Consider the following 10,569-nt stretch of genomic DNA (forward strand, 5'->3'; position numbering starts at 1 on the left):
AGAGTCAGCAGCTTCAGGTTCCTCGGGGTTAACATCAGTGAGGACCTGACATGGACACATCACACCAGGGTCATATCCAAGACGGCTCGACAGCGGCTCTTCTTCCTCCGCAGGCTGCGGAAGTTCAACATGGACTCCAGGATACTCTGCAACTTCTACAGGTGCACCATCGAGAGTATCCTGACTGGCTGCATCACCGCCTGGTATGGCAGTTGCACCGCCCTCAACCGTAAGACTCTACAGAGGGTGGTGAAAACTGCTCAGCACATCACCAGGACGGAGTTGCCATCCATGGAGGACCTCTACACCCAGCGGTGTAGGAAGAAGGCCGGTAGGATATTAAAGGACCCCCATCACCCCAGCAACAATCTGTTCTGTCTGCTGCCGTCTGGCAGACGGTACCGCAGCATCCGGACCAAGACCACCAGACTCAGAGACAGTTTTATACCACAGGCTATAAGACTACTGAACTCCTGAGCTGTGTGGGTGTCTACTCGCATCTGTATATAGTACACACATACATATATATTATACACATCTGCCATACATATCTGTTTATAGTACACATATCTATATATTATACATATCTGCCATATACATCTGTTATACATAATATATGCATCTGTCCATACCTCCTCATTCAACAGTGTAAAGTATTTAAATACTTTCAATGTATTCCACATATGTATATATTTCACATCCTCAAATCTGTATTGTTAATATTGTAAATATTCTTCTCTCTTTTTCACTATTTTATTTATCTTTTGCACCATGTATGTTGAGTTGTTGGAGGAGCACGCGACATAAGATTTTCATTGCCAACATATACGCTGTATCTGCTGTGCATATGACAAATAAAACCTTGAAACCTTGAAAATGCTTTTCTTAAAAGCATTTTCTGCATCAAATCCTGTTTTACTCTACTTTTATATTTCATTGGTTGCCAGGTGTAAGAATATATTACAGTATCTGCTTCTAATTCTTCTAAAAATTAGAAGAATTACAATCATCGTCAAATCTGTAGAAGCATTGATATACATATAGTATTTCAGTAAATCATGAGTGCTGAACTACAGTGTTATCATAGAAATGCCAGTTATAGAGCTTTGTAAATTAACAATGTAGTTTGGACGTCTTTGAAAATCTGTTTAATCGCTCTTTTGGCAATGGTAGATGTATACATTTATACTGTTAATATCCACACAGCGTTAGTGCCAGCAGCTAATTGAAACTGGAAGCAAAACCCTAACTTTTGTAACCCTTTTTTTGTAAGAATTAAATAAAACAATACATTTGTCCACTTTTTTTGTTAATTTTGCCATAACATAAATTCACCCAATAAATCTTAATGCATGCACATACTGTACACAGATACAGACACACACACCCACACACACACATACAAACTCACACACACACACACACACACACACACACACTCAATGTCCCAGAATGTGTGGAATGGTGTCTCTGAGGCTTTGTTGACACCCCGCTGTCTCCACTGATTTGGAGGGGTAACCCTGCCAGCGCTTCTTCTATCTTAAACACAAATACACAGCTGTCAGAGTGGGCCATGGTCCACCCCGCACAGAGATGCCTGCACAATGCGCTCTACTCTAATCAAGCACCAAAGTGCTAGATATCCCTGACAATGGGTATCCCTGGGTCAAATAGCTGTTGGTCCGACACTGGCAGGACAGTATGGTGCTAAAATGGCAGTCTTTTTTATCTTTTAAATCCTCTAGGAATGACCTTGGAATCTTGTGATGGAAAGGTTCAAGGCTAGCCGAGCTCATACACCTGTCCTGCTGTAACCCCTGTGTGTGTCTGTGTCAAGGGGGTTAACATTAGTTCTGAGATAACACCATTTTAAGCAGCTGTCAAGTGTGAGATTTGCTGTGGTCAACTGTCAAACTCCCTTTCTTAGCGCCAGCATATCATAGAAAAATGTAAAAGTACAATGGGTGGACACGATCACAAGACCAAGAAAATATCAGTTCATAATAAAGATCTATATAAAGTAATAATTTTGGCAACTACACATTATATATAACTAAGGTAATTAGATGATTGAATTAATACCACTACCATTACTGCACCGTAAACATGGAACTTTAGCCAGCAGCTGGTTAGCTCTTAGCTTAGTTTAGCACAAAGGCTGTAAGAAGGAGTACACAGCTAGGCTGGAACTGTAGATAGGTAACAACATACAACATAAAAGCTCTGAAAAAAGAGTTTCTGGAAGATGGATTTTGCTATCTGCTCCTGTGTTTCCACACATTATGCTAAGCTTAGCTAACCAGCTGCTAGAATTAACTCCATATTACTCTTAGAGACATGAGAGTTGTATTCGTCTTCACATGGTTCTTATATAGTTCAAACAAAGTGTAGCAGGTTGATTGATTGGTAAAAGTTTGACATAACATTTGGTCAGGGGTTATTATTACAATATAGAGCTATACAAACATAACCTTATACAGTATACTGGTGCCTCTTTGCTTATCAGGCTGTATGCACTTCCCTGAAGTATAATCTGGTTAGGCCCAGCTGTATGTCCATTCATCAGTTAATAAAAATCGATTTAGAAAAGGTGCCAGGCTCTAAAGGCATCACTATCCAATGATATACACATTTTCTTATTGTTTTTTAATCACTTTCAGATTTCAAATTCAGATAACTATGGGGGGATTTGACCTTTCCTTTTATTTTTTTGTTAAATTCCTCTGTGACACAATGATGAATTATAGCATCAGCTAGATTCAAACACTTTGTTGTTCTTCTTTTCCCATTGTGCATAGCTCCTACAGAGATACTAAGTGATCCTGTTACAGTATCCTTTATCCATCTTAAGTTGTGAGTATTGTATTTGCAACCACTGTAATCCAAATTTATCTGCAATATGTTTTTATAAATAGCCCTGACTCCCTCCTCTGTTGTGTGGTACACCAGTGGACGAGATTGTGAAAAAGGTGTGTGACATCAGTCTGTGTGCATGTGAAAAATGGGCGGTCCGCTGAGGATGGCTACTTTAGGACAGGCCCCTGCCCCTGGCCACCGCAGAGATCTGGACAACGGCAAGAAGAACAGCTGCTGATAGATGCTGCAGAGAAGAAGTGCCAAACAAGAGAAGCTTCCAGTGAGAAGACAACTTATCAGAATCAAGTACTACTGGAAAACTGAAGAATATCTGAATTATCATCCTTCTTCTCTCAGTGAGATCACTGCAAAGCGGAAAGGTAACAGCTCCCTGATTCCATTTTGTGTTATCTCTTTGAATACTGATGTTTTGTTTAAAAAAAAAAAACAAGGCCAATAATTCAATGAAAACCATTCAGAATGATGCAACTAACAACCAAGAAATGAAAAAGTGTAAAAGGATTTTGTAATGGATTTTCTTTTCTTACGCTTTGATAACGGTCGTGTGTTAGGGTTTTGTTTTATATGGTTTGTGGGAGTGTGCCTCATGTCCCTTGTGTACATATAAGGTTAAAATTGAGGCCGAATTTGTGCTAACAAATGGGCGACAAAACATGTACACACAAACACACACACAACACGTATATAATGTATTGTTTTTTGCTGTTTGCACCTCTCAGGTCCAGGACCAGCCAAACCTTTGTAAAATCTTCCAACACATCTGCATCCTTCCTTCTTGTCTCCTTCTTTCCTCCCATCCTCGGGTGTCATACCACCATGGATCGCTCAGTACAGGAGCTGTTTCTCAACTTCACCATTGTCTTAATCACTGTGCTGCTGATGTGGCTGCTGGTGAAAACTTACCAAGATTAAACCATGGAGCAACAACAGACGAGATGACCGAGGTGCCAGATGAGTCTGAGTGATATGAGGAAAACATCGTTTTATCGTAGGACTTTGCTGCTAAGTGATTCATGTTCAGACAGTGTTTACATCTTTTAATTATTTTAATCTGATCAGGTCCAGAGCTGCAGTTCTCATTAGACTCCTATAACCATGTGCTTATTACAGATAGGGCCGATTATCAATGACAATTTCAAAGTCAACTGATAAGTGTATTTATTCTGAAACATTTTTGAATGTGACCTTGATTTTCTGAAGGTCAGAGGAGAAGTTACAGAAAACATGGGAGAGTGATTCAAAATAAAAGAACAGGGGTTTGCTGCTCTATTTTTAAAGAGATGGCTGTAATCCCTCTAACAGTGGTGTACATGCATGTCACTGTGCCATTAATGTGCCCTTTGAAACATAAAACCATGCAGTCTTGTTTTTACGAGTGATGATGAATGCATCACATGTAGACACTGTATCTACTAACACTTCAACTCAGTTAATAAAGCATTATGTTTATATTCGCTCCTTGCTAATAAAACATTATTTGATTTGTTTGATTATTTTTGTCAGTTTCTTAACACAACTGTTCAATGCATTTGTGGTTTGCACCATGAAGCCCATATGTTTCTCCTCCTGGTTTCTGAAACGTATTATGCTCTTAAAAGTTACAGAGTGTTCAACTCTATAGTTTCACATTGCAAATAACAAGCAGTTACTGAAGGTTTTCAGGGGATCCTTGTATTGATCACATGTAGAATTATATATCATGGGAAGAGAAAAAGGGCATGCATCGATACACGACAGGCTAAACAGGATAAAGTCAAATGGATTGAAGATAAAACCCAACAAGATCATTTACACAGTTTTGTCAAAAGGATTTTAGTTCAGCTTTAAATAATGTAATATACTATGAGCAGGTTCCCATCAGCCAAATTATCAGAAAAAGAAATCAGTTATTAAAAGAGGCTTTCAAATATAGTCTTTGGCTCAATAAGGTTCCTCCATGGGAGGGACCACATTTTGATTTAAATACAACACAGATCCCATGACAGCAGGCGATTCACTCATACAAAGTGAAAATCTAAAATGTTTAAATTAAAAAGTAGTAAATAATTTGGCTCAGGTGCAATCTTGTTATAATGATGTGTGAAAGATGTGGTGTTGGTTGAAGATTGTCTTTCCCTATGTCAACTGTCCAACATCCATCAGAGACACATGCAAATCCACTAACATGTATTCAAGAGTGTGCATTTTCCCCCCATGGGTCTTTGTATCTGTTGAAGCTGATAAGCTGACAGTGGAACTCAGTGAGCGCTCTGGGCATAGGAGCCACTTCCTCCCATTGACTTCTCCCACTGTGGTACACCTGTACAGGCCACAAGGAAACACAGAAAGAGAAATATCAGCAGAAGTCAGGGTATACATTTTTCCTTACTTCCCCTCTCTTATTCCTGTTCAAAACCTTCAATTCTCTACCTTCTCCAGGTATTACCCTAACCATCCCCTCTCACCTTTCCATCCATTCTCCTTGTTATTTGCCATATTATTAAATCTTTAATCACATACTGTTGGTCTGTAGTGTGTCCTTTCTAGTCAATCAATACATGATATCATATATAAACTTTTCTCTTACATTATTTACTGTAATGGTAATAAATAAAATATTAGTGAGAGTAATAATAAATAACATACTCTTCACATGCAGTGGGAATATAGAGATGTCCTGGCACAATTACACAATATATATTGCTTAAAGCTAACTAGCTTTAGATCCATGTTGACAGATTGGTTGGCCTATGCCTTTAGTTAAGAAACATGACTTAAAACATCTCCTAATAAAAGCAAAAGAAGGTCAGCTACTATGGATAAAAGGTTCTCCTACCTGAACTTCATCAGTGATCTCATCAGGTGAATAGTCTCCACCCAGGATGTAGATTCTGTCTTTCATACCCACTGCTCCTGCGTTGAAACCAGCACACTCAAATGACCCTTCACCCTTCCACACGCAGGTCTCTGGACAAAAACTGTAGACCTGGATGGGAAAAGTCACACTTTTTAACTAAATCTGTGTTTCATTGTTTAAACAGTCCTAGGAAACCTTAAACTATAAACACATTGAAATGTGACAATAATTGACAACTCATTCATTAATTTGTGCCTAGCTGAGGGCTCACCTTGTAAGTGGACAGGTCACAGATGTGTAGAGTGTTATCTATTGCCACTGCCTTGACCAGAGTAGCATGAAAGAATTGTCCAAATTCTGCCACCAGGCGGCTCCACTGGTCCTGCTGTGCGTCATAGCTGAAGAAGCAGTCCAGTGAGGGGTTAAATGAATCTGTTATCTCCACTTCTGACCCCAGTGTGTAGATAACACTGCCACAAGCACTGGCCTCAGGGTAGTAGATGGCAGTGGGCAGCGGGCTAACTGAGCTCCAGGTCTGGGTCAGAGGATTATAATACTCCACCTGGAATATATGTTAGAAAATAACATAATTTGTACTGGACCCAATAACAATGTGATAATGAAAGGAGATCTGAACTAGGAGTCTGGTCATAATCATTCATAAAGGACACACTGTTACCTCCAGCAGACTGGGAGCCCCCCCTCTGGATCCCCTGGTCCGTCCTCCGATGACGTAGATACGTTCTAGGCAGGTTACAGCTGTGTGTGTGGTTCTGGGCTTCAGCATGGCTGGAGCCGGCGTCCAGGTGAGGGTCACAGGACAGAAGCACCAAACCTCGTCTGTAGCGTCATGGAATGGCTCGGCCACATGGAGACGAATTGCCCGGCAACAGTTCCCCCGGCATCCACCTGTCACAAATATCTTAGATACAGTGGAAAGACAAGAACAATTATGGTTTATTTTTCTGACTTTTCTAAATTGTTATTTTATTAATTGTAAAGTAGTGGATACTTAAATCTCTGGAGGTAAAAATTATTTTTGAATTAAAACATACAACAGCAACAAGGTTCAATCTCAAAACGTACCTTCTCAGCAAAGCTGGTAAGGTAGGAACCTGGTGGGTCTGGCATCATGGCTGTCCCCTCTCCGTGCCCTGTTCCCAGCTCTTTCCACTGGTCTGTCTCCAGACAGTAGCAGAAGCTGTGGCGGATCTCGCCGTTCTCTTCCGTCTTGTGGATGAAGATGTAGCTCTGTGTGGTGGCTGGCCTGGCATCAGAGAGCAGGCCGCTGTACTCATCCTGCCTGTTCTGAGCTTCAGAGAGCAAGGCAATGCAGGACTCACTATTGCAGAGGAGATCATCTGTATCACGCAGAGTCTATGACACATTGAAAGGTTTCACAAAAACAAAGGGTGAATCTATAATACGACCACAAATAAAATACAAAATTCATGTACATGCAGTATGCTCATACCTTTAGTACAGGTGCAGGTAGGTGGTGGAATCTCGTTAGAGATAACAAACCCGGCAACAGCTTCTGTCTTTCCGAGAGATCATGCCGTATCCATCTAAGAAGAGACATCACCACAGCCTCCTCGCTGGGCACATTTAGAGCATCTGACCTCAGGCATGCTTCCAACACATTCACCTATAAGAAGCAGTTTAAATGATTGATACTGAGTATGTTCATATGGATTTATTGAATTATAATCTTCATATGCCGCTATATCAAAATCAGCTACAATATAATATCTTCATTAGTTTGCCAGTTGTTAAGCAGCACCTGCATATCCAGAAAGTCCTGAGTTTTGGAAAGCTCAGAGAAGTTATGAACCACAAAGTCATTGGCACTTTGGAGGAGGGATGCAGAGCCATAGGCCTCAGCAAGGGAGAATAGGGACAGGCAGTTACTGAGATCCATGGCTCTTATCAGGAAGTTGCTGCACGCTTGGGACAAAACTGAGACCTGAGGACACATCAAATATTAAAAACTGCAGCTAAGAGACAAGTATATTACTAAGCAAGTATTAAATAAATTATATTCTTCATATTATTGTTCTCTGTACACTCATTCATATGTTTTCACATGACCACACAGCCATGAGAGGAAGTGTAATCCTGTCAATAATCAAGACCGATAATTGCATTTCTTACTGTGTTTTTGTATACTAACACCCTGAGCCACGTGAGGAGGTGCTGATAAAAGGCACACACTTGGTCAACTTGTCAAAGTTACTTAGAAATAGAAAGAAGAAATAATAATGCATTTCTACCTGCAGAAAAGAAGCAAGCTGAAACAGCATGTCTACATTGCCATCAGTGATGAGCATCTCTCCTGAATAGGCAAATTCCAGGAAACAACGCACTGCCACTGGACACTGGTTACCAAGAGTCACTGAACCATCACCACGCTCTCGCATATCCACCTCAAACATGGCCCTAGGTACAGAGAAGTTATTAACAGACAGACAGACAGACAGACAGACAGACAGACAGACGGACAGACAGACAGACAGACAGACAGACAGACAGACAGACAGACAGACAGACAGACAGACAGACAGACAGACAGACAGACAGACAGACAGACAGACAGACAGACAGACAGACAAATACCTGAAGAAATCGCTGCATGCTGCAAGGACACATCGATGGCAGGGAAAACTCTGTTCCTGGACCTTAATGGTGAAGTCAAATAGCAGGCCTTGCTCCCTGAATGATCTAAGAACGCTCAGTAGCTTAAGACCATGTGACTCAGGGACCCGCAGAAGGGTCCGGGACTCTGAAGAACCATTGCATTGTGGAGTGTTGCCAGTTTTACTGCTGGGGGGACTGCTGCTGCTTGAGTTTGGGGCATTGAGGATACAGGAAGATGACTCCTGTGGTTCATCCATCTTCCCAAAGTCTGATAATATATTTATACATAAATGAAAAAAACATCTAAGTTAGTGATGCATATTCACAGAGTATAGAGGACCAGTGTGTCTTATGATGTATTTAAAGAATATTTGTGTGATTTGTGTGTGAGTGAGGTGAGCAGAGATATCAAACAAGGAGATAACATAACATTACTGACAAGAACAGTTAAAGATTTTGTGATTTGTCCATTTAGTATGGTGAACACAATATTCAGTTCAAAACACAGGTATGAAAACTATACTTACAAAGTCATCTTACATAAGACAAATACATAGGTTACATTTGAAATATACAGGTATGTAGACTGAATCAGGACATGCACTACTCACAGTGTCAGCACCTCGGACAGTTCTCTCTCTCTCATGCTATTTAACTTCCGGAAGCGTGAAATCACGCGATGACTCGGACAATCTTTCCTTAGTTTGAGGTTACAATTGTCGGAACATCATCTTTGTTAGAAGTGTGCTGTTTGGTATATTTAATTTGGATATTGCTGTCATTATTTAAATCCCTTCGATTTGTGTATGTGTGTGCATGAATGCGGCTCTTTGTTTGCGGTTGAGGTGCGCAAGGGCAGCTGGGACCTGTAGTTCTCTGGTATTGGTCGTTTAACGGCACGGGTTAAACCCATAGGCTATAGCCTTATAATTTAGTGGGATTCTCCAATCATACACTGTATAAAATAGTTTGATCCAGTGTAGAAACTTCAACCTTTTTCAATTCCATATTGATATTATCGAGGGTTCACAAATACCACCTGGGAATATGCTTTTTTGCCTAATAGCAAATCCTTTGTGTCTGTTCTTGTTCGCTGGAGTTGTTTGTGTCAGTAATGAGTCGTTTTTATTAGTATAATACAGGACTTTAAAAGTAGCCTACGTGAAAAGCAAGGTTACAAATATAATATCTAAAAAAAGGTTTATATACAAGTCAAGGGTTCTTTTAGTTGTGATTGTAAATACATGGATTTGAGTTGACTACTATGTCCTACAGTGCGTGCACGTTTAGGTTTTTATAAATTGCATGTAGACTATGATCAGCAAGTACGATTTTATATTGACAGTGGCAGATTATGTGTTTTGTTGATGCAATAAAACTGTACAATTGTTTAAAACAAATTACATTTAAAGAAAATAGATCACAATAAATGCAATAATTTGCATTCAAGATATCCACCAAAGGCATGCGGAGTTTAAGGTTTCATGCTCATAGACTGTGTAGGTTTAGAAAAACTCAGTCATCGTGGTGCAACTCATAACCACTGGGCGGCGTTGCCTTGCTGTGAAGCAGCATTTGTAGTTTGGTTTATGCACTAAGCAAAAGCCTATGAATTTGTGAACGTGAACTTGCAGCTGTGCTGTAATACCATATCACCACCACAGTGCTGCTGACCAAGTAACACAATCCTGCCTGAAAATGTTGGTTGCATAGATGCATAACGGCAGGTTTTTGTAAATATACACGTATATTACCACAGCGCCATACGCATGATAATATTATTAAATGAGACATACTGATATTGGTCATCTCTTATCAATGAAAAAAAAACCCGGACACAATCCATAAAGTGAACACAAAAAAACGAACAAAGAAGTAACAGTGTGATTATACAACAAGCTATCAATAGACCGCAATAGACTTCAGCTACATCATCAAATATGTATTATGCATGCTTGAGTAGACTAGCCTTTAATATTTGCATTAACTATTAAATGTTCTATTATTTAATAATTGAGAGTAGGACCTACATCAGTCAAATTGAACAACAGTAACCAATGTTATTGTGTCTGCTGTTTTTCTGTTGATTATAACTCTTACAATATCGACCTTTATTCTATTACTATTTGGCTTTATCAAAGCCTCTCCAATATATGTTATCGGTGGGACCCCCCTCCTCTCTCCTTACATCCCTGCATCCCTCCCTTCCTCTCTCCCTC

At 40.0% G+C, this 10,569-nt stretch overlaps 2 protein-coding genes across 4 annotated transcripts; one reads left to right on the forward strand and one right to left on the reverse strand.

Moving 5' to 3' along the window:
- Nucleotides 1-3,600: 3,600 nt before the first annotated feature.
- Nucleotides 3,601-4,368, forward strand: LOC134879756 (sarcolipin). Its single transcript, XM_063906256.1, has one exon. It carries the CDS (start codon nt 3,694-3,696, stop codon nt 3,787-3,789), a length of 96 nt encoding a protein of 31 aa, XP_063762326.1. The 5' UTR covers nt 3,601-3,693; the 3' UTR covers nt 3,790-4,368.
- Nucleotides 4,369-4,526: 158 nt separating this feature from the next.
- kbtbd3 (kelch repeat and BTB (POZ) domain containing 3) lies at nt 4,527-9,722 on the reverse strand. Of its 3 annotated transcripts, XM_063906253.1 has the most exons (10): nt 8,962-9,722; nt 8,330-8,618; nt 7,987-8,152; nt 7,497-7,679; nt 7,188-7,361; nt 6,800-7,090; nt 6,393-6,635; nt 5,985-6,275; nt 5,693-5,842; nt 4,527-5,176 (listed from the first exon to the last, which is right to left on the reverse strand). In XM_063906253.1, the coding sequence occupies exons 2-10, from the start codon at nt 8,605-8,607 to the stop codon at nt 5,048-5,050; spliced, it is 1,905 nt and encodes a 634-aa protein (XP_063762323.1). In that variant the 5' UTR covers nt 8,608-8,618; nt 8,962-9,722; the 3' UTR covers nt 4,527-5,047. The 3 variants fall into 3 exon arrangements, with proteins under 3 accessions (XP_063762323.1, XP_063762325.1, XP_063762324.1); XM_063906255.1 differs by lacking the exon at nt 8,330-8,618; XM_063906254.1 differs by having other exon boundaries at nt 8,330-9,722.
- Nucleotides 9,723-10,569: the final 847 nt, after the last annotated feature.

The sequence above is a fragment of the Eleginops maclovinus genome, chromosome 18, assembly GCF_036324505.1.
Source record: "Eleginops maclovinus isolate JMC-PN-2008 ecotype Puerto Natales chromosome 18, JC_Emac_rtc_rv5, whole genome shotgun sequence".
NCBI classification, from domain to species: Eukaryota; Metazoa; Chordata; class Actinopteri; order Perciformes; family Eleginopidae; genus Eleginops; species Eleginops maclovinus.

What these genes read in the sequence shown, in the direction of transcription:
- LOC134879756 (XM_063906256.1), top strand. Translation starts at nt 3,694, where the DNA reads ATGGATCGCTCAGTACAGGAGCTGTTTCTCAACTTCACCATTGTCTTA.
- kbtbd3 (XM_063906253.1), bottom strand. Translation starts at nt 8,607, where the DNA reads ATGGATGAACCACAGGAGTCATCTTCCTGTATCCTCAATGCCCCAAAC. An exon ending in GCATGCAGCGATTTCTTCAG is followed by an intron (nt 8,153 to 8,329) that starts GTATTTGTCTGT and finishes CTCTGTACCTAG; the next exon opens with GGCCATGTTTGAGGTGGATA. An exon ending in TACCTGCACCTGTACTAAAG is followed by an intron (nt 7,091 to 7,187) that starts GTATGAGCATAC and finishes AATGTGTCATAG; the next exon opens with ACTCTGCGTGATACAGATGA.